The sequence below is a fragment of the Mesoplodon bidens genome (genome assembly GCF_964165515.1).
Source record: "Mesoplodon bidens genome assembly, chromosome: 2".
NCBI classification, from domain to species: domain Eukaryota; kingdom Metazoa; phylum Chordata; class Mammalia; order Artiodactyla; family Ziphiidae; genus Mesoplodon; species Mesoplodon bidens.
The window spans coordinates 14,587,872-14,612,902 of record NC_138177.1 but is presented as its reverse complement, the minus strand read 5'-3'; the positions used below and the strand labels follow the sequence as shown (position 1 = coordinate 14,612,902).

The 25,031-nt window shown below is 37.8% G+C and overlaps 1 protein-coding gene across 2 annotated transcripts in view; it reads left to right on the top strand.

Moving 5' to 3' along the window:
• USH2A (usherin) overlaps positions 1 to 25,031 on the top strand; it is a gene marked incomplete at both ends in the record, with an annotated part of 794,746 nt that overhangs the window by 526,710 nt on the left and 243,005 nt on the right. For both annotated transcript variants that reach the window (XM_081220997.1, XM_081220996.1), the window contains 2 exons: positions 15,173 to 15,507; positions 16,696 to 16,818. In XM_081220997.1, coding sequence (XP_081077123.1) covers positions 15,173 to 15,507; positions 16,696 to 16,818 — 458 coding nt within the window. The remainder of the gene's footprint in view (positions 1 to 15,172; positions 15,508 to 16,695; positions 16,819 to 25,031) is intronic.

Below are 25,031 nucleotides of genomic sequence, written 5' to 3'. Positions count from 1 at the left end.
ACGCAGAGATCACCGTCCTCCCCACGGATACACCAGAAATACAGCTACACGTGGAACAACTCCTACAGAACACCTACTGAACGCTGGCAGAAGACCCCAGACCTCCCAAAAGGCAAGAAACTCCCCACATACCTGGGTAGGGCAAAGCGGAGAGATTCCCGCACAGAGGATCGGTGCCGAGCGGCACTCACCAGCCCGAGAGGCTTGTCTGCTCGCCCGCCAGGGCGGGCGGCACTGGAAGCTGAGGCTCGGGCTTCGGTCAGAGCGCAGGGAAAGGACTGGGGCTGGCGGCGAAAACTCAGCCTGAAGGGGGCTAATGTGCCACAGCTACCCGGCAGGGAGTCCGGGAAAACTCTGGAGCTGCCGAAGAGGCAAGAGACTTTTTCTTCCCTCTTGGTTTCCTGGTGCGCGAGGAGAGGGGATTAAGAGCGCTGCTTAAAGGGGCTCCACAAACGGGCGCGAGTCGCGACTGAAAACGCGGAGCCCAGTGCCGGCCGTGGGACGCTGGGGCTGCTGCTGCCGCCGCCAAGAAGCCTGTGTGCGAGCGCAGGTCACTGTCCACACCGCCTTTCCGGGAGCCCGTGCAGCCCGCCACTGCCGGGGTCCCGGGATCCAGGGGCGGCTTCCCTGGGAGAACGCACGGCGCGCCTCGGGCTGGTGCAACGTCACGCCGACTTCTGCCGCTGCAGGCTCGCCCCGCACTCCGTGCCCCTCCCTCCCGCCCGGCCTGAGTGAGCCAGAGTCCCCGAAGAGGCTGCTCCTTTAACCCTGTCCTGTCTGAGCGAAGAACAGACGCCCTCCGGCGACCTACACGCAGAGGTGGGGCCAAATCCAAAGCTGAGACCCAGGAGCTGTGAGAACAAAGAAGAGAAAGGGAAACCTCTCCCAGCAGCCTCAGAAGCAGCGGATTAAAGCTCCACAATCAACTTGATGTACCCTGCATCTGTGGAATACATGAATAGACAACAAATCATCCCAAATTGAGGAGCCAGGAGTCAGTGCTGTGCCTCTGAGGTGGGAGAGCCAACTTCAGGACACTGGTCCACAAGAGACCTCCCAGCTCCACATAATATCAAGCGGCGAAAATCTTCCAGAGATCTCCATCTCAACACCAGCACCCAGCTTCACTCAACGACCAGCAAGCTACAGTGCTGGACACCCTAAGCCAAACAACTAGCAAGACAGGAACACAACGCCACCCATTAGCAGAGAGGTGGCCTAAAATCATAAAAAGTCCGCAGACACCCCAAAACACACCACCAGACGTGGACCTGCCCACCAGAAAGACAAGATCCAGCCTCATTCACCAGAACACAGGCACTAGTACCTTCCACCAGGAAGCCTACACAACCCACTAAACCAACCTTAGCCACTGGGGACAGACACCAAAAACAACGGGAACTACGAACCTGCAGCCTGCAAAAAGGAGACCCCAAACACAGTAACATAAGCAAAATGAGAAGACAGAAAAACACACACCAGGAGAAGGAACAAGATAAAAACCCACCAGACCTAACAAATGAAGAGGTAATAGGCAGTCTACCTGAAAAAGAATTCAGAATAATGATGGTAAAGATGCTCCAAGATTCTATTTCCCAGATCCAAAATCTTGGAAATAGAATAGACAAAATGCAAGAAACAGTTAACAAGGACCTAGAAGAACTAAAGATGAATCAAGCATCGATTAAAAACACAATACATGAAATAAAAAATACTCTAGATGGGATCAATAGCAGAATAACTGAGGCAGAAGAACGGATAAGTGAGGTGGAAGATAAAATAGTGGAAATAACTGCTGCAGAGCAAAATAAAGAAAAAAGAATGAAAAGAACAGAGGACAGTCTCAGAGACCTCTGGGACAACATTAAACGCACCAACATTCGAATTATAGGGGTTCCAGAAGAAGAAGAGAAAAAGAAAGGGACTGAGAAAATATTTGAAGAGATTATAGTTGAAAACTTCCCTAATATGGGAAAGGAAATAGTTAATCAAGTCCAGGAGGCACAGAGAGTCCCATACAGAATAAATCCAAGGAGAAATACGCCAAGACACATATTAATCAAACTGTCAAAAATTAAACACAAAGAAATCATATTAAAAGCAGCAAGGCAAAAACAACAAATAACACACAAGGGAATCCCCATCAGGATAACAGCTGATCTCTCAGCAGAAACTCTACAAGCCAGAAGGGAGTGGCAGGACATAATTAAAGTGATGAAGGAGAAAAACCTGCAACCAAGATTACTCTACCCAGCAAGGATCTCATTCAGATTTGATGGAGAAATTAAAACGTTTACAGACAAGCAAAAGCTGAGAGAGTTCAGCACCACCAAACCAGCTTTACAACAAATGCTAAAGGAACTTCTCTAGGCAAGAAACACAAGAAGGAAAAGACCTACAATAACGAACCCAAAACAATTAAGAAAATGGGAACAGGAACATACATATCGATAATTACCTTAAATGTAAATGGAATAAATGCTCCCACCAAAAGATACAGATTGGCTAAATGGATACAAAAACAAGACCCATATATATACTGTCTACAAGAGACCCACTTCAGACCTAGAGACACATACAGACTGAAAGTAAGGGGATGGAAAAAGATATTCCATGCAAATGGAAACCAAAAGAAAGCTGGAGTAGCAATTCTCATATCAGACAAAATAGACTTTAAAATAAAGACTACTAGAAGAGACAAAGAAGGACACTACCTAATGATCAAGGGATCCATCCAAGAAGAAGATATAACAATTATAAATATTTATGCACCAAACATAGGAGCACCTCAATACATAAGGCAAATACTAACAGCCATAAAAGGAGAAATCGACAGTAACACAATCATAGTAGGGGACTTTAACACCCCACTTTCACCAATGGACAGATCATCCAAAATGAAAATAAATAAGGAAACACAAGCTTTAAATGATACATTAAACAAGATGGACTTAATTGATATTTATAGGACATTCCATCCAAAAACAACAGAATACACATTTTTCTCAAGTGCTCATGGAACATTCTCCAGGATAGGTCATATCCTGGGTCACAAATCAAGCCTTGGTAAATTTAAGAAAATTGAAATTGTATCAAGTATCTTTTCCGACCACAATGCTATGAGACTAGATATCAATTACAGGAAAAGAGCTGTAAAAAATACAAACACATGGAGGCTAAACAATACACTACTTAATAACGAAGTGATCACTGAAGAAATCAAAGAGGAAATTAAAAAATACCTAGAAACAAATGACAATGGAGACACGACGACCCAGAACCTATGGGATGCAGCAAAAGCAGTTCTAAGAGGGAAGTTTATAGCAATACAATCCCACCTTAAGAAACAGGAAACATCTCGAATAAACAACCTAACCTTGCACCTAAAGCAATTAGAGAAAGAAGAACAAAAACATCCCAAAGTTAGCAGAAGGAAAGAAATCATAAAAATCAGATCAGAAATAAATGAAAAAGAAATGAAGGAAACAGTAGCAAAGATCAATAAAACTAAAAGCTGGTTCTTTGAGAAGATAAACAAAATTGATAAACCATTAGACAGACTCATCAAGAAAAGAAGGGAGAAGACTCAAATCAATAGAATTAGAAATGAAAAAGGAGAAGTAACAACTGACACTGCAGAAATACAAAAGATCATGAGAGATTACTACAAGCAACTCTATGCCCATAAAATGGACAACCTGGAAGAGATGGACAAATTCTTAGAAATGCACAACCTGCCAAGACTGACTCAGGAAGAAATAGAAAATATGAATAGACCAATCACAAGCACTGAAATTGAAACTGTGATTAAAAATCTTCCATCAAACAAAAGCCCAGGACCAGATGGCTTCACAGGCGAATTCTATCAAACATTTAGAGAAGAGCTAACTCCCATCCTTCTCAAACTCTTCCAAACAATATCAGAGGAAGGAACACTCCCAAACTCATTCTACGAGGCCACCATCACCTTGATACCAAAACCAGGCAAGGATGTCACAAAGAAAGAAAACTACAGGCCAATATCACTGATGAACATAGATGCAAAAATCTTCAACAAAATACTAGCAAACAGAATCCAACAGCACATTAAAAGGATCATACACCATGATCAAGTGGGGTTTATTCCAGGAATGCAAGGATTCTTCAATATACGCAAATCAATCAATGTGATACACCATATTAACAAGTTGAAGGAGAAAAACCATATGATCATCTCAATAGATGCAGAGAAAGCTTTCGACAAAATTCAACATCCATTTATGATAAAAACCCTGCAGAAAGTAGGCATAGAGGGAACTTTCCTCAACATCATAAAGGCCATATATGACAAACCCACAGCCAACATTGTCCTCAATGGTGAAAAACTGAAACCATTTCCACTAAGATCAGGAACAAGACAAGGCTGCCCACTCTCACCACTCTTATTCACATAGTTTTGGAAGTTTTAGCCACAGCAATCAGAGAAGAAAAGGAAATAAAAGGAATCCAAATTGGAAAAGAAGAAGTAAAGCTGTCACTGTTTGCAGATGACATGATACTATACATAGAGAATCCTAAAGATGCTACCGAAAAACTATTAGAGCTAGTCAATGAATTTGGTAAAGTAGCAGGATACAAAATTAATGTACAGAAATCTCTGGCATTCCTGTACACTAATGATGAAATATCTGAAAATGAAATCAAGAAAACACTCCCATTTACCATTGCAACAAAAAGAATAAAATATCTAGGAATAAACCTCCCTAAGGAGACAAAAGACCTGTATGCAGAAAATTATAAGACACTGATGAAAGAAATTAAAGATGATACAAATAGATGGAGAGATATACCATGCTCCTGGATTGGAAGAATCAACATTGTGAAAATGACTCTACTACCCAAAGCAATCTACAGATTCAATGCAATCCCTATCAAACTACCACTGGCATTTTTCACAGAACTAGAACAAAAAATTTCAAAATTTGTTTGGAAAAACAAAAGGCCCCGAATAGCCAAAGCAATCTTGAGAACGAAAAATGGAGCTGGAGGAATCAGGCTCCCTGACTTCAGACTATACTACAAAGCTACAGTAATCAAGACAGTGTGGTACTGGCATAAAAACAGAAAGATAGATCAGTGGATCAGGATAGAAAGCCCAGAGATAAACCCACGCACATATGGCCAACTTATCTTTGATAAAGGAGGCAGGAATATACAGTGGAGAAAGGACAGCCTCTTCAATAAGTGGTGCTGGGAAAACTGGACAGGGACATGTAAAAGTTTGAGATTAGATCATTCCCTAACACCATACACAAAAATAAGCTCAAAATGGATTAAAGACTTAAATGTAAGGCCAGAAACTATCAAACTCTTAGAGGAAAACATAGGTAGAACACTCTATGACATAAATCACAGCAAGATCCTTTTGGACCCACCTCCTAGAGAAATGGAAATAAAAACAAAGATAAACAAATGGGACCTAATGAAACTTCAAAGCTTTTGCACAGCAAAGGAAACCATAAACAAGACCAGAAGACAACCCTCAGAATGGGAGAAAATATTTGCAAATGAAGTAACTGACAAAGGATTAATATCCAGAATTTATAAACAGCTCATGCAGCTCAATAGCAAAAAAACAAACAACCCAATCCAAAAATGGGCAGAAGACTTAAATAGGCATTTCTCCAAAGAAGATATACAGACTGCCAACAAACACATGAAAGAATGCTCAACATCATTAATCATTAGAGAAATGCAAATCAAAACTACAATGAGATATCATCTCACACCAGTCAGAATGGCCATCATCAAGAAATCTAGAAACAATAAATGCTGGAGAGGGTGTGGAGAAAAGGGAACACTCTTGCACTGCTGGTGGGAATGTGAATTGGTACAGCCACTATGGAGAACGGTATGGAGGTTCCTTAAAAAACTAAAAATAGAACTACCATATGACCCAGCAATCCCACTACTAGGCATATACCCTGAGAAAACCATAATTCCAAAAGAGACATGTACCAAAATGTTCATTGCATCTCTATTCACAATAGCCTGGAGCTGGAAACAACCTAAGTGTCCATCATCGGATGAATGGATAAAGAAGATGTGGCACATATATACAATGGAATATTACTCAGCCATAAAAAGAAATGAAACTGAGCTATTTGTAATGAGGTGGATAGACCTAGAGTCTGTCATACAGAGTGAAGTAGGTCAGAAAGAGAAAGACAAATACCGTATGCTAACACATATATACGGAATTAAAAAAAAAAAAAAGTCATGAAGAACCTAGGGGCAAAACGGGAATAAAGGCACAGACCTACTTGAGAATGGACTTGAGGATATGGGGAGGGGGAAGGGTAAGCTGTGACAAAGCGAAAGAGAGGCATGGACATATATACACTACCAAACGTAAGGTAGATAGATAGTGGGAAGCAGCCGCAGAGCACAGGGAGATCAGCTCGGTGCTTTGTGACCGCCTGGAGGGGTGGGATGGGGAGGGTGGGAGGGAGGGAGATGCATGAGGGAAGGGATTTGGGAACAGATGTATATGTATGACTGATTCACTTTGTTATAAAGCAGAAACTAATTGAAAAAAATAATAAATAAATAAATAAAGTCAGATAGTAAAAAAATAAAATAAAAATAAAAATGGAAGAGGTAAAAAAAATTATTAAAATAAATGTATGTTTTTTTCCCACAAAAAATAAAAAATATGATGTGACATAAACACAGTCCCTTCACAAAGGCAAAGCTAGATAACGGACTTTTTTCTGGATTCTTTCTAACAAAAGTTTAATAACTAGGCAGATGTGAAAAATGATAAATATTTTCAGAAAAATATTGGCTCAATGCCCAATTCTATGTGATTCAGCATCTATAAACAGTGATCAAAAATATTCAAAACAAATTGCCTGACTTTTTCTTTCATTCTTTTTTTTTTCTTCCTCTTTGGATTTTGTAACCTCATCCAGGAATAAGACAATGTACATGGCTTGTCAACCTGCTAAAGTAAAGTTTAGATTAACTTGGCTTGGGAGCAGACTCTCACAGGCACTCACCAGGTCAGGAATCTAAAAGTCTCTAAGAAGGTGCTTGGAATATACAGACATTGGACATTAGTGTTAGTTTTTTAAAATTCACACCTTTTTTTAATTCTCACTTTATAACTAGAACATCAGAAGTTATCAATGAGGAGAGTCATCAGGAATATTCAGCTGAATCTAGCGTTGGATTATATGTGTTTAAATAATATTAAAACAACATATTTATGCTTCAGAATTTTGGGCTCACATTAAGTTCAAAAAGATCTTCAGACTGCCTAAGTCAATGTTCTCGTGATATGCTTATCTGGTAAACAGAGGCAATGTGACAGCAATACAGTGATTTCTCTTTAAGAAAGATAAGATTTAAAAGTTAAAATTGCAAATGGATAAAATATGAGGAACAACAGAAGGATGGTCATGAATGCATTGGTTAAGAAATTTATTCAACCTTTATTTCATAGAGTCATTGCAAATATTAGGATGAAGAGAATTGTCAGTAATATTATTGACACAATAATAATAATTTCAGTTCTACTAACCTTTATTGAGCACCTATAAGTCTTTAGGAGTGCCTCTTTTAGACACTGAGAATACAGTAGTGACCAAATCGAAATCCCCATCTTCATGGAGTGTACCTTTTAGTCAAAACAACATAAACAGATATATAAGATGCCTAGACATGAAAAAGACTTGAGGGAAGAAACAAATCAGGAATAAATACTACCAGCCGATAGGTTAGGGGATAATAAAGGAAATGGACTGGTATTTCACCCTAGGTCTTCCCATTTTGTACCCTGTGGTCTTCTCACCACCACTCCACCTGTAAGAGCTTGCATCTAATAGGGAAGGCAAGGAAACTTCACATACTTAGGCCAACTAGAAAATAACCCAAAGGAGCATCTTAGTAAGTATAAAGAGATAACTTGGGGCTTCCCTGGTGGCGCAGTGGTTGAGAATCTGCCTGCTAATGCAGGGGACACGGGTTCGAGCCCTGGTATGGGAAGATCCCACTTGCCGCGGAGCAACTGGGCCCGTGAGCCACAACTACTGAGCCTGCGCATCTGGAGCCTGTGCTCCGCAACCAGAGAGGCCGCGATAGTGAGAGGCCCGTGCACCACGATGAAGAGTGGCCCCCGCTTGCCACAACTAGAGAAAGCCCTCACACAGAAATGAAGACCCAACACAGACAAGAATAAATAAATAAATTTTTAAAAAAAAGAGATAACTTGGCATAGACAGGAGCATTAGGAAGGGAAAGTTGCATAAACAACAAGGTCCTACTGTATAGCACAAGGAAGTATATTCAATATCCTGTAATAAACCATAATGGAAAAGAATATGGAAAAGAACACATATATATATATATATATGTGTGTGTGTAACTGAATCACTTTGCTGTACAGCAGAAGTTATAGTTGGTTTAATATTGTAAATCAACTATACGTCAATAAAATAAATTTTTTTAAAAAAAGAAAAAGGGAAAGTTGCATATCAAAATTACATTCTTAATATCTTATTTGATTACAAGGAAAAGAATATATATTGTCAAAGCGGTTGTGTGAAAGCCATGCACTTTGATGTGATATTTAATCACTTTAAGAAAATTCATTTCATTGTATAAAGTTGGTAAAAAAAATACCAAAACCTGAAAAAGATAGTTCAGTAAAACTATAGACTAATTTCATACTGTGACTATAGAGCCAAAGCTTCTAAATAAAATAATAGCAAATTGAACTCAGGAGTATATTAAAAGAATGGTATACCAGGACAAATCTGGTCTGATTCCAAAAATGTAAGTTTGGTTTAACATCAGGAAATCTATCAACATACTCCTTAAATCAACTGATTAAAAGAGAAAGCCCTTTTTTTTTTTTATCAATAGATGCAGAAAAAAGACTTGTAAGATTCAGTAGCCATTTCTAACAAATATTCAACATAAAACCAGATTAGGAAAAAGTCAATTTATAAATTTATTCCACTGGAGTCTTGAGTATGATTGAAGACTAATAAAAATAAAACAGAAAATAACTAAGTTGTATAACCGTGATGTAACAACAACAACAAAAGTGCTTTTTGGTGATAACATGAGCCTCTGTACTCTGATGGCCCCAGTCACAGGCCCACCCTCCCACGGCTAAAGCAGAATGAAAGAGCAGGCCTGCAGCTCTCAGCTTTTTAGGTAGAAGAGTCCTCTCTTGGCTCAGATCGTCAAAACCACCAGCCTTGGTGTGTGTGCCACAAGGAACAATAATCCTGTCCCCCAGATGGTGTCCACGCACAGCTTTGCTATGGTGTGTACTCTTAGCGTTGCTCATTTACAGGTTGATAATAAACCAAAATAAAAAGAATTAAGTCTTAATCATCATTCTCACCTGTTTTTGAGGATGGGCTGGTCTTTGATATCTGCTTAAATCAAACCATTAAAAAATTATAAACTCTATTTTAATTTAATTTTTATTTTATATTGGAGTAGAGTTGATTTACAGTATTGTGTTAGTTTCAGGTGTACAGCAAAGTGATTCAGTTATGCATATACATATATACATTCCTTTTCAGATTCTTTTCCCATATAGGCTATTACAGAATATGGAAGGAAATAAAATGACAACTAATATTCACTGAGTTCATATTAATTTCCAGGAATTGCTCTCCCTGAATCCTTACTACAGCCCTGTCAGATAAAGGCTATTATTATCCCCATTTCACAGGCAAACCCTGCAACCTTAAAAGAGTAGATAGTTATATTTAGCTAGAAAACAATTTGGTTTTTGCAAGATATAAGATTCCTCAAAAAAAAAAGTTAAACTTCAAAAGATAGATTGGGAAAATACATCTATAAGACATTATAGAAAAATAAATTATTTCCCCATAATAAAGAACTTCTAATAACTTATGATAAAAAGACAACTCAATAGAAAACAAAGTATAAAATATGGATAAATAATGTGATAAGAGGATATACAAAGAGTTAATAATGTTTGAAAATATTTATATCTTAAAAAAGTCAAGGGACTACAAATTAATTAAAGAAATAATAAAGTAATACTGGCAAGACCAAAAGGATTAGTAATTTCTTATTTTTAATTCCAGTTTTATTCAGATAGAGTTGACCCAAAGCACTGTATACATTTAAGGGGTCCAGCATAATCATTTGACTTGCATACATCATGAAATGATGACCACAATAAGTTTATTGAATATCCATCATCTCCTATAGATACAAAATAAAAGAAAAATTTTTTTCCTTGTGATAGCACTCTTAGGATTTATTGGGTTGGCCAAAACGTTTGTTCGGGTTTTTCTGTAACATCTTATGGAAAATTCCAGGCAAACATTTTGGCCAACCCAATACTTTCTTAACAATTTTCATATGTAATGTCAGCAGTGTTAATTGTGTTAATCGTGTTGTACATCACAACCCTAGTACTTATTTATCTTATAACTGGAAGTTTCATCTTTGACCACCTTCACCCACCACTGCCTCTGGTAACCACAAATCTGATCTCTAAAAGGAGCAGTAATTTCAAGAATTTGTGGGGACACAAATCATGGACATATTCTTTCATTGTTTGTGATCAAGTGAATTACTTCAAACTTTTCGGAAAGTAATCCATCAATAATGATTAAAATTAAACATACATTTTGGTATAGCAATTCTTGCTAACCTATATAATAATAAATAAGTACAGGGACTTCCCTGGCAGTCCGGGGGTTAAGACTCCACACTTCCAATGCAGGGAACGTAGGTTTGATCCCTGGTCAGGGAGCTAAGATCCCACATGCCGTGCAGTGCAGCCAAAAAATTTTTTTTAATAAAAAAAAAAGTACAACCATATGTATACATACATTTTCAAATATGGTTTTTAACAGTAAAGTCAAGTCAGTAGGATAACTGAATAGTCTGTTTTCAGCCATGAAAGGAGTATTATGCAACACAAAACATGATGGGGTGTGTCCCTGATCTCTAGTTGAGTGTGAAAAGCAAGTTACAGGTTAATAATGGGTATAAAATAAAATTTTTCCAGAAAAAAAATTAAAAGAGAGAGAGAAAACTTACCTATATGTGGACATATTTGCTGTGTGAGAAAGTATGGAAGAACAGATTCAAAGCTATCACCTTTTCACCTTTAAAGGGTGGGAATGGGGAGGGACAGGAGGAGGTCGAGGTGAAGGACCATAATTTATTTTCCTGTATGTATCAATATCTTTGGTTTTTTCTCTGAATGCAAAATGCAAATCAAATATCCGAAGTAAAAAAAATTACTATTAACAACTTTAAAAGGAAAGGAAGATATCTTAAAGGAAAAATTTAATTTCATTTCAACAAATACTTATTGTACACCTTGTTCTGTATGAGAAGCTTTGCCGGGGAGTCAGTTGTTGAGAGGAATTACCATATGGAGTCAAATATTACCACACTCTCATGCCCTGTGGTCATTCATATTCTGTATTGATTAAGTAGTCTTAGAATTATAAAACCTTCTATGTAGATATGAGGGCAAGAATTGTTTCTTAACATTAGATACAAGGTAACTGAGGCCCAGAGATGTTAAGTGTTTTGTTCCAAATCTCACAGCTTTGGTTGAATAACCTACATCAAATATCAAGGATATTTATTCTTAGCCCATTCCCAACCCATTATATCAATCTTCATAAATCCTCTTATTCATAAAGTTCTTAAATATGGTTTGATGGAGTTAAAGAAATTAGAAGTAAGTTACAATGTTTATGTGTGTTACTTTTTTCAGTCCCGAAGCCAATCATCTGACCTACATTCCATAAATTTTTGCTTACAACCAGGATCTTGTAGGTCCCTTGATTGTTTAGGGCCACTCTTCAGGGATCTGAACAAATAGGTAAAAGTCAGTAGCTCCTTAAACACCTACCCACCTGTCCTATTTTTTGCAAATTTACAATAACTAAACAGAGAATGGAAATCTAAACAATTAAGAACCACTCAAATAAAAGAAATCATCATTGTTGGCAAAGCAACTCCAAAATAAGCATTTTATTCCCATCCAGAAACTACAATTCTGTTTAGAAAATTTCAGTGTAAAAGTCTTGTTTTAGATAACATACCTTTTGCTTATCAGGCCAGGAACATGCTCTTGGGTCTGAGTTTTTTGGGCTGCAACAATATTTTATAATCCTTTCTATGAACAATAGATATATAAAAGGCCATGGAAAATTAAACTGAATGAAAGTTTTAATCTCACATATTTTAGCCACACTCTAGTAAATGTAGTCTTAAGCATTGGAAAGAATAGAATCCAATATTTAACTAACCGGCTCTTTAAAAAGCTTGGGCACATTTATTTTTAGTAATAGCTCCAGGATATTTTCAGGAGGATGATCAAATTAGATACCATTTCTGATAGCCTACTCACTATAATGACAATGGCCTTCTCCACCTTGCTATAAAATTCCTTATAAAAATTTTCTGTGGAGGTAGATTCATGTCTTCCAACTCCGTACTGCCAAAAAGATATATCTTCCTGGGCTTCCCTGGTGGCACAGTGGTTAAGAATCTGCCTGCCAATGTAGGGGACACACAGGTTCGATCCCCGATCTGGGAAGATCCCACATGCTGTGGAGCAACTAAGCCCGTGCACCACAACTACTGAGCCTGCACTCTAGAGCCCGCAAGCCACAACTACTGAGCCCGTGTGCTGCAACTACTGAAGCCCACGCGCCTAGAGCCCATGCTCTGCAACAAGAGAAGCCACCGCAGTGAGAAGCCCGTGCATTGCAACAAAGAGTAGCCCCAGCTCGCCACAACTAGAGAAAGCCCGTGTGCAGCAATGAAGACCCAACGCAGCCAAACATAAAATAAGTAAATAAATTTATAAACTAAAAAAAAGATGTATCTTCTTAAGTCTGTAACTTTTTAAGTGAGAAAAATAGCCAATTTCTGGATGCAAACGTTTATAGTTAGAGAACACAGGGATTTTTTAGCTCTTCAAATGACTGTCTCCAGAACCATTACATCACATCGCTTAATCTTCGCCGGTTGAGATCTTATTCAAGGTTTATTTTATGAATGCTTTTCTTAGGCTCAACAACTGAGTTCCAAATCAATTCACTCTCAGCTCAACTGCTAACACAGACTACCTCCAAAGTTTGGATTCTTTCAAGGGCTGCCAAGCCTTGTCCTGAACTCTCAGAACATTCTAGTTCCAGAGGCAAGTGGTATTCCACATGTGAATCAGGTAGAATTGAGCTGTGATAACCCTTCCATTTTCCATTTGCATGACAAGTACCAGGAAGCCCTGTAAATATGACCTTGACTCATTTCTGAAGTCCACAAAGAGCACTGCACCCCCCCAGACAAATAGAATCCTATGTCCGCTCTATAAACTTTGCTTACATTAGGCTTCTTTGATCTCTCCTCCATCCAGGCAAATCCTCTGTGCTCATAAGGAACTCATCTAAAATTTCTCTTCACCAGCACAGTGTGGAACTCTCTGCGAAGTATTTTTGGTTCTTTGTTTGTTTGTTTGTTAATTTTTATTTATTTATTTATTTATTTTTGGCTGCATTGGATCTTCGTTGCTGCGCACTGGCTTTCTCTAGCTGTGGTGAGCGGGGGCTACTCTTTGTTGCACTGCGGTGGCTTCTCTTGTTGCAGAGCACGGGCTCTAGGCACGCGGGCTCAGTAGTTGTGGGTCATGGGCTTAGTTGCTCCACAGCATGTGGGATCTTCCTGGACCGGGGCTCAGACCCACATGTGTCCCCTGCAGTGGCAGGTGGATTCTTAACCACTGCACCACTAGAGAAGTCCAGACAAAGTTTTTAAAATTAGCAATGATTTCAAGCTCTGTAGTAAAATTGGAGTAGATGTCAGGTCCTTGTTAATTTTAAGTTAGGACCGTAATCATCAAGCAACTGCCCAATGACATCTGGTAGAGGCCCATTTTGTCACCAAGAATTAGGAAGAATACCCTACACATATCTCAGGTCAGATTCCTTCTAGAGGAAATTTTTTCTCTTTAAGGTAGAAAATTTTGGTTCATCCTTTTCCATTCTCACTTTTCTATGATGCCTTTCAGACTTCGAATTTGTATAGAACTATAAATGTAGGTATCAATATATCACTTTGTGGAAAACCCTTTGAAAGTTTCAAAATAGCTGTGTGCTAAGGAAAAACATAATGGAGACAGCCACGACTGCTATTACTTCTGGAACTCCATCTCTCGGTGTATGGCACTAAATGGGTGTAAAATTTAGGCCCTGCTATCAAGAAGCTTACAGTCTACTGGGGAGACGGGATATACACTCCAAAATTTAAGGAACATTGCAAGACAACACAAAAAAGATGACCCATGATAGCATATAAACAAGTAATCTTTTAATGACTGATGCACATTTTTCTAGGGTCCTTTGTCCCCCATAAGAGCATGAGTGGGTTAGCACTATGCCCTTACAGTATTTAGCCAGAAAAGTTATGTTAAACATTATCAGAAAACAGTGTTTCTTTCTTCTGATGTTCATGTCTATGACTTAAACAGGATCATTCTTTGCTTGCCTTTTAAAGCTTTCCACATGTCTCTTGTCTTTGAGAACAGGATGTGTTGTTATTGCTTTACTTGTTACATTATGCACTGGTGAGATTCAGGAACTCAATAGGGCATCCTCAGAAAATGCAAAGAATGATTTCTGCACCCTCCCACCACCATCCAAAAAAAAAAAAAAAAAGAATAGTGACATATTTAGAGTACCCACTAATAATGCAAAACAGGGAGTTCTGACGTTTCATTTAATTAAGTTATAAACAAGAGAACTATTAAATCCTGCTGCCGCCCCATTGATGCGTGTGGATGTGCAAATTCTCTCCATGTGTGTGCTCTGTGTCCTTCAGGGCACCCATGGTGGAGATGAATCACTAAGGTGTGTACTAGTCTGACAATCTTAGAAAGTCTCCAGACTAAAAGTCCAGCCCAGGAAACAGCATTTCATCTAGTTCCTGGTGTACTGTTAATTGATCCGAAACCCTTCATTACTGTCTAGTGCAAAGGGCGAAGTCGAAAGTGGGTATTTAGAAAGTGACTTGACTGAAAACAAGGCAGAGCAAAATGCCAGGCCTTGTGAACTGCAGTTGCTCTGTTCCCATGTTGTCACACTGGTGCTAAGCTTACGTTTTATTTCAGGTCACTTGGAGAGCCCCACTCATCCTGAATGGAGACATCCTTACCTACGAGATCCGCATGCCTGACCCTCACATCACAATCACCAACGTTACTTCCTCTGTGTTCAGTCACGTCGTTACTCATCTGATTCCTTTCACTAATTATTCTGTCACCATTCTGGCTTGCTCAGGGGGTAATGGACATCTAGGTGGGTGCACAGAGAGTTTCCCTACCCATGTGACCACGCATCCCGCCCTGCCTCAGGATCTTAGCCCGTTGTCTGTGGTTCCACTAAGTGAATCGTATGTTGGCATTTCTTGGCAGCCACCAACCAGGCCAAACGGACCCAATTTGAGGTAAGAGAAAGTGACAGTGCTTTTGGATTTTGTTACGATCTTATCTCTCTGGGAAGGAATGGAGGAAGAAGGCTTTTCCTCACAGAGGTACATCGAACTAATTCCTTGTTGGCTATTCCTCACTCATAACATGTTTTTTATTGAAGTGTAGTTGATTTACAGTGTTGTGTTCATTTCTGCTGTACAGCAGAGTGACTCAGTTATACATATATATATATATATATATATATACATTCTTTTTTATATTATTTTCCCTGTGGTTTCTCACAGGATATTGAATATAATTCCCTGTGCTATACAGTAGGACCTTGTTGTTTATCCATCCTATATATAATAGTTTGCATCTGCTAATCCCAAACTCCCAGTCCATCCCTGCCCCAACCCCCTCCCCCTTGGCAACCACGGGTCTGTTCTCTATGTCTGCCTCACCCATAATTTTCATACAGTTTCATCTTCTGTATCTTGACTTATATGGAACCATAAAAAGATCATCAAGGTAAAAATATCATGATATTGAGGAACTAAAAACCCTTGAAACAACAATCGCTGTTCTCTAATGCTTCTCTACGCAGCCCCTCTCCTGATTTTCAAAGTATATCTTTATTATATGTTAAGCAAGCCTGATGCATGTTCTGAATGATGTATTTGCACAAACATGCCTCAAAATTCTAAAGATAGCACAATAATTTTTTGGCATGTTATTATTATCTGGAAACTTGTAAAGCATGTGGTCAGGAATATAGATAAGATGAAAGAAAAGAACTGTGATTCTGAAATGGCTTTATAACAACTTGACACTTAGGCAAGACTATGGAGTCGATAATATTATCATTGTTTATAGAGTAGTGATGGTAGAAGTTTTAGGAAATCATTAACTTTATAAGCTTTTTGTAATTCTATTTTGTGTGAAACTAGCAATAAAGTTTTGGCAAATCTGATAGAGAAGAAATCTAAATGTTATCATTTTACTGATAGTAGTAAAATGTGAATGTAGCTAGTTGTTCCAGTTAGCTACACAGATGACACTTGTGCCAAAAAAAAAAAAAGATTATCTGAAAAAAAGAAAATTAAGATGTTTTCTTTATGTTTACACATATACCCCACACACTCGTACCGTGAGACAACCTGAATTTTGGTAATAACATTAGTTGAGATAATCCTGATCTTTCTGCTTGTCTTTTGCTTTAGATATGAGCTTCTGAGATGTAAAATCCAGCAACCACTTGCATCAAATCCCCCAGAAGATTTAAATCTGTGGCACAGTATTTATTCAGGAACTCAGTGGTTTTATGAAGATAAGGGTCTTAGCAGGTGAGATTACAAAAACTCTAAAAACAAATGCTGGCATTTAGTTTGGGGCATGTTGAATAGTTCAAAGAATCTGAGTGTCTTCATTGTGTGAGCCAGTTATCAGTTATGCAATAAAACATGTTTGGTTATTATCTGTGGCATTAATCATCGAGCTGCAACAGTCAGCATGTGTAATATTTGCCATCTTAACTGCACGCTTCAGATAAGCCTTTTGAATTCAAGTTTGTAGGTGTTTGAGCCTTAGCCTCTTGCCTTTGTCACAGCTCTAACCAGACACGTAATGGCGAAATCTGGAAATGTTGAACGTGTTCAAAACTGGGGAAAGTTTGGGCCACTTGTAAAATGCTTGCTTTCCCAGGAAATAATTTGCTATAAGTCATTGATTCAATTCACAAAAATTATTTAGTTAACAGGCTTGGGACTCGAAAGAATTCAATCTGGAGTTTGAAGAGATCAAGAAATGGGCAAATAGGCAATGCCAGAAAAGAGTACCCCACGGGAGAGTAAGGAGGCGTGGGTTTGGTTTCATCCTGTGCTGGAGGACTAGCTTTGTGGCCTTAGGGGAGTCACTTAACTTCTCTGGGCTTCACTTTTGTTGTCTATAAAATGAGGAGATTGGATGGGGTTAAGTGAAGTCTAAACCTTCATGAATCAAGCAATGTAATCAAATTTCAAAAAATCACAAGTATTATTTTAGGAAAAGTTTTAAGACATATTGCTCAATGACTTTTCTATCAGGTGGGTTATGCTTCTAGACTCACACTGACTAGCCCTACTCTGAACTCTGTTTACAATCTGGTCTTATCTCCCCTCTTCCTCTGCTGGGCCTCTGTGCTTCAGCCACGTTAGTATTTTGCATTTGGCACCTCTAACAGGCAACACCCACCCCTCAACTTCTCCCCATAGCTGCCATTTCCCTCTGACTACCATCCTTCAAGTCTTGGCCTGGAAGTTTCCCAGAGCACCCTCTTTCTGGTCTGAATCAGCTGCTTCCTTAATGTATTTCCATAGCACACCCCTTACAAATCACTATTGTCTTTGTACTGACCTGGCCACTTGTCTGGATACCCCATTTTACTGTCATATCGACCACGAGCAAGGCCTTGTCTTCATGACTTCTGTATCACAATCCCCACCGTAGTGCCTGGCACACAGTGGATGTGCCAATAGATGCTAAATGAAAGAATACTTTTAGTAATGTGTAAAAGGTTGGGTATTCATTGCTCTGTGCCTTAGGAATATTAACTGTGATGTTCTTATCTTTGGGGAATGAAGAAAACTAAGGAAAATCCTCCTGTCCATCTGAAAGGGTCCTAGTGGGAAAACATTACAGATACGGTGAGGTTCTTGAAGAGAGGCTGCACATAAATCTAAGGAAACAATAGAATGAACCATATAAAATTGCCATTTTTGTAAGCTAAAAAGGATCCATTACTAGCATATCCTTTTGGTTCAATCTAAATTATCATGGTCCCTAGACTCTTCTCCACTATTTTCAATTCATTAGTTACTTAATCCAGCATTGCTATATAATGATGACTTCAGTTGAAGAAATTCATTTTTTCAGCAATTTCTTTCTGTTTACTATATGCTGACAGGCATTGTGATAAGGAAAAAAAGATGAATAGCATAGCCCTTGCCCTCAAAGAGCTCACAGTCTAGTGGAGAAAACCACACTTATACACACACACACACACACACACACACACACACTCATACATGTATTAATTACTATCATCACAGTTAACTACAGATACACCATCACTACCTAGGGAAGTCATATGGAAAAGTAACTTTCTATGATCTGTGAACTCTTAAGTGCCCGAAATATAGCAATTTCCAAAATAAAGAGGACTTGACTATCTAACATTACTGAATCTAACTTTTAACCATGAGGTAGTTGGCAGAAAAACAGAATAAGTCTCAGAAAGTTAATTTTGTCTCTTCATAGAAGCAATGAAAACTTATTAAGGAATTAGGACCAAGACCAAAATTTTATTATTGAATTTTTAATGATGCTTGTAAGGATTTTTAATAAGTCCAAATCGAAGATGTGAGGAAAGAAATTAAGTTAAATCCCCACAAATTAGATTGAAACATAAGTTGACATAAACATACTGATGGCAGCTGCTTCTAGAAAGGAAGTATACATATAACAAAATGTGCTGGGGTGATATTTTGACTAGCCTCATAATACTAAATCTCAAGAGATTTTTTTTTCTGCTAACACTAGCAAAGATTTTTTTCAGCTATTCAGATAAACCACTTTGTCCCATGTAACCAGCTTGTGAAAAAAACAAAAAATAAAATAAAACAAAAACAAACAAAAAAACCCACAATATGCATTTCTTTATGTTTTTTATTTTTTATTTTTTGGCTGCATCACGCAGCATGTGGGATCTTAGTTCCCCGACCAGGGATCGAACCCACGCCCCCTGCATTGGAAGCGTGGAGTCTTTACCACTGCACCGCCAGGGAAGTCCCTGCCTTTCTTTCTAATATTCAAAGTGAATGGCATGAGTCTTCATATTGTGAAAAAAATTTTTCTAGACATCTACGTTTTGTAAGTCCAAAAGACTAGGGGCCCCTCCAGCCCAAGGGGACTTGTCTCACAAATTTGAGAGAAAACTGGAAATTAGACCACCTGTGGGTGCTATGTGCTGTGCCAGTGTTTTTGTTCAAAAGAAGCGATCTTGTCTGGAAGGTGCATTCAGCACCCACTTTTACTTCTGGCAGCCAGGCTTGCTGCCCCTGCTGTAGAGGGAAGAATGGGAGCAGTCAGCTTACCTTCCTGCACACCTGGGTTACAGCCCCTTAATGAGCCTCCTCTTTGACATATTTTGTCTTATTGACGTATTTGTTTGACTATTTGTGGGTTTCTTTTGGGGGGGAGGGCGGGGGAGGATGGTCATTGAATTCTGATGTCTTTAGGAAAAGTATTTAATTTCCTATTCTTCCCAGACTCACCATTTCTTATTTCCTTCATAACTTACATCTACATAAACAAAGGAACCATTGAAGGGGTTCTGCCCATCTTGATCTGATCTCACCAATAGCTACAGCTAGAATCAGTTTTTTAAATGGTACTTCTCTTGATATAAAAAGTAAAATTAACTTAAGTTTCACTGGGCATCCCTTTATGAATACATTTGTGAGAGTAAGTATAAATTGAAGTCAGTTTCCTTGGGCAAGCAGTCTCTTCTGGTTAGCTGTATGTTTCTGATATATAGAAAACACACCACTTTCATCTCAAATGTTATTATGTTCTGAAATTCAGATCATAATAGTCATCATTTTTTCCTTTATAGCTCCATGTACCAAGTAAAATAGTGAGCTCATTATCCAGATAATTTAGTTTCAACAAAAATACTTCTGTTTTTTACGAATATCTTTGGTAAGGGATGATTTGGTCTGAGTTACCCAGCTAGTTGCCTAATTATTGAATTTTGCTCTGTCTGTGTAGACACAAACTCAGTGTAACTGTGGGTTTATACTACTTGTCAGTTTCTAACTTTTCTTCCTTAATCATTCTGTGCAAAGTGGCCAAGTTATGGTTGTTAGGGGAACCATAACCTTGGGTTTCCTGACATTTTTATCAATTGGAAAATCTGGAAAATGTGCTGTTGTCATCTGATGCTGCTGTGGTGAGTCAGGCTGGGTTTAACAAAAGGGTAGCGACCTTCATTTTAAGCATCAATCCACGCTTAGGATTTTCAGGATCTCACTGTGCCTTGGTTCCTGGGTGATCAGATAAAACTACTGCAAACACAGTGATGGCATGAGCGCCTCTCTGTTCTGGATCTGACAAAGGAAGAACAAGCTATGAGAAATAATAGGCTCTATTTTAAGGAAAATGTTGACTTGTAGATTATAATAACTTAGCTGCCATTGAGTTTATGAAGGGAGGCATGTTCTCACTCCTTTTCCTTTCCATTATTTATGAACTCCTACAAGTATTTCTTTATCAGTGACAGTCTGGAAAGAGACTTTCATTTGAGTTCTCAAGAATCCTCTAATTGCATTATCTTTAAATGAAAGCATTCAAAATTCATAGACCTTTATCTGGTTTTCAAAGAACGGTTGGACTTGACTCTTTTCAAGTTTAAATGCTTAAGATAAATATACTATAAAATCTAAGTTTGAGTCTTACTGACATAGATTCTGATTTTTTAACCTACAAAAATGAAATGTTTCAAACCCTGAAAGAGGACATAGTTTCTGGGGAATGATATTCAAAAGAGTGTGACATTCATTCCCCTTCTTTGTAATGAGATTAAATGTGCACAAGTAACATTTTCTGCTTTGCTAATAGGGAAAGACTGGGTCAGCTCCATGACACACGTTCTCCTATAACATAAACATGTTCAAGTTGTAGCTGTTAAGTAAAGAAATTAACTTCATAAACATGGAGGGTGAGTTAGAAGGAAGGCCTTCTTCCATGACCACCAATGTGAGGTAGAGCCTGTTATTTTCTTGCTTAATACCATAATGTGAGTAAAAGTTGGGTCTAGAAATGAAAGCCAACTTCTGTCAACATTGGTGTACCATTTCCTAGCAAAGTACTTAATTCGAAATGAGCAACAATATATCTGTTTCACATTTAACATGGTAGAGTCACAGTGCTCTTTTTTCATTGCTCTAAATTTACTTCATGCTTTCCTTTTCTAAGTGTCATCATATGAAAACTTACCTCAAAAAAGAAAATGAACCTCTAAATCTGGGAGGATGCATTTTTTCATAGGAGGTTTCATTGCCTAATGTTTTCTTCAAAAAAAAAAAAAGAAAGAAATCTAATTTATTTGTTTGCATTTCTTTCTCATGTTGATGATATAGTAGAACAAAGACAGAAATCACAGCAAAGTTATTTTAGGTGCCACATTCTGGTAGCATAAGTACAGATAGCTACAGGAATAGACAGCTGCAACTTTCACTCACAATCTAAAAAGTATCATAAGAACTTTCAACGGTGATTGATCATCTTTACTCTTCAATTTCCAAAAGCAAAAATTTTCAGCAGAATTTTTAGGAAAAAAAAAATCTTTCAGCAACAAATAAGTGAGGAAAAGAAAAGGTATCCACCATCAATGGAAAATCTAAACAATTACAGATTTAAGCAGTGGAAACAGTGTTGCATTTTTGTTTGCCTATTTATTTATTCCCACAAAAGGATTTGAGGGTGTAAGGAACAGTATGCTATCAGGGGTTTCTCAAATCCTCTGGTGTATAATGTTGGACTCAAGCATGTGTTGGATTGGGGTGGATATGAAGAAGAGTTAGTAGAAGGAGGAACTGAATAGCCTGCATTTTCGGAAGCATGATTTATATTGGTGACAGTATTGACACGTGAATTCTGTTAGGACATCAATAAAGTTGACACATTTTTAATTCTGATGAAAATAACCTGAGGCATTCTGTAGCTGCACTGAAGAATTGGTTTTATTGGTTCCCCAAACACATCAGACCCTTTCAAAGTACAAGCCTTCCACACATTTTGCCCTGAATAATGCTTCTTACTGGCTAAATTAATGTCTCCACTGGCCAAATTACTGTTTGTCATCAATACCTAGCCCAAATGTTATCTCCTCTGTGAAGACTTCCTGACTAGATTAGGTTAAATTAGATGCTGTGATGTATGTGGAAAGAAAAAGGAATAAATGAATATATGTTTTAGAGGTTCTCATTGAAAAACATTTATCTGTAAATATGTATATAAGTATACACATGTACACACACACACACACATACATACACACATACACACACTCCAGTAGGACAGACATTACATTCACTATGTTTAGTATCTGGCATGTTGTTAGTGCTAATAAATATGTTTTGAATGAATGAATGAAGTAATGGTGTATCAAACATAAAAGAGCAATATAATTTGTAAGAAAAAAAACATCCTTCTAACTTTCAGTAAGGATCATTTCTCTATTGGACAGGTAGATTTTCGTGACACTAGCCAACCAAATTATATGTGACCTGAAAGTTATGAGACTGAATGCTTTAGGAACTATGAAGTAGCCATTCATTTATTTATAAAATCATCTAGTCAATAAACAAACAGATTAAAAACTTTATCATCTAAACAGAATCTAGTTTTCTAATTCGAGTAATAACAACTGAACCTTGAAATGAGTCTCGTTCCATAAATAAGATTTTAATATATATGATCTTTTACAAGGAAGAAATACCAGAGTCATGTCTGTTACACAACAAATTTACCATTTGCTGTGTGTGGATGAAAGGAGGGGCTGGAGAACAGTCTCAAAAAAATTAATCAGTTAGGGGATAACTATTGTAACAGCCTCGTATTCCTAAATGGACCTTCAAACAGTTGGTTTTACTGGTTACAGCATAGACTTAACATAAGTTTTCATTCACTTAGCAGATTTCAAAAGCTATGTCTTACAGGGTTTGAAATGGTACATTTTTCAAAATATACCCAAGAAACACAATTAGTATTTAGGGAAGATATTGATTGATATACATATGTTTTACATGATTTCAACTGATGGAGCATTTTTCTCTTAAAAGTATTTTATTATTAACTAAATGGAATGTCCCATCTGATATCAACACCGAAGTCTACCTAAAAAACAATATACTAGAGCAGATGAACAAAATACGTTAAGCAAACGAATATTTTCTTTTTTGACATGAATTGGTAAAATATATACCGACCTATGTAGTCAGACTTATATATACTTACTGACAAAGATTAGGTTTCAGATGTCATGAAAACAGTACATTTTAGTTCATTTAAGGGAGTTCAAGATCCTATTCCTTAAAATTTTAACCATGAAAATTAAAGAAAATGCAAAAAACAAATGTATGACATCAAATGAAATGCCTACTGATTTCTCAATTCAATAAAATAATAGTGAATAGTGGAAAGAATTTAATATTAGAAATGAATAAACCAGAGGCCCACCTAATCCTCCTAACTAGCTGTGCGACTTTAGGCAAAGCCCCTTAACTTCTCTGGGTCTCAGGTTTCTTATCTGTAAAATGTAGCAGGTATTTCATTATTTAAAGCAGATAAACTCTAAAGTCATCTTTCACTCTAAAATGTTAATATTACAGTCAGCCCTCTGCATCTGCAGATTTTGTATCCATGAGTCAACCAACTGTGAATCAAAAATATTGGGGAAAAAAATTCCAGGAACTTTCAAAAAGTCAAATTTAAATTTGCTACATGCCTGCGACTAGTTACATAGCATTTACATTGTGATTTCACCTATTACATAGGATTTACATGATATTAGGTATTATAAGTAATCTAGAGATGATTTAAAGTACAGAAAATGTGCATAGGTTATATGCAAATACGATGCCATTTTATATAAGGGAATTGAGCATCCTCAAATCTTGGTACCCACGGGGTCCTGGAACCAATCCCCTCGCAGATACCAAGGGGCAACTGTACTTTAAAAATGGACATTCCGGTTATATGTATTTATGTGGCCTAAATTTCTTCTATGCAGACATAAATTGTATCATTTCACCATACCTAAACTATGATGAAATAGCTTAAAGTATCACAGTAAGAACTAAGGCCCCATGGAACTTATTTACAATTCACCATTTCAGGGCTGCCTGATGTTTTTAATTCCACTTGTATAAAGAACCACAAAAATGATATCACTTTAAAGCCATAAAGGTTACTAAATTTATCACAGAGTAAATATGTAGAAGAAAAATTCAAATATTGCAGGAGAGATTAGGCATCCAGACTCTAGCTAAATTTCTTTTAAGCCATTTTGGGAAGTAAAACACAATTAAAAGTATTTTACCCAGGGAGAGAGCTAATGAAGCCAGTGTCACTGGTTCAGTTCCCATGTGAGCCATTAGCTGTGTTTCATTTGACTGTCACACACTTGCTACCCTCTTAGCCCCGACTCACCATCCTTCACAATCATACTAGTGGTCACAAAGGAAATTTGGCGAGACTGTTTAGATGCGGAAGCCAAAATCTCTCCCCTTTGCCAGAAAAACAACTCAAAGGTCAAGCCTCAGTGATATGACCTCATCCAACTATAGATGGATCAGCTGACCATTGTGTTTGTTATTATTTTTATCATCATCACCATCATTACGATGCTGGCAGCATAGCATAATGGTTAAAAGAGGAGGCTCTGGAATCAGACTGTCTAGGTTTGAGTCTTTACTCTCCCACTTACTAGTTCAATGACTTGGACAAGTGCTTTAAC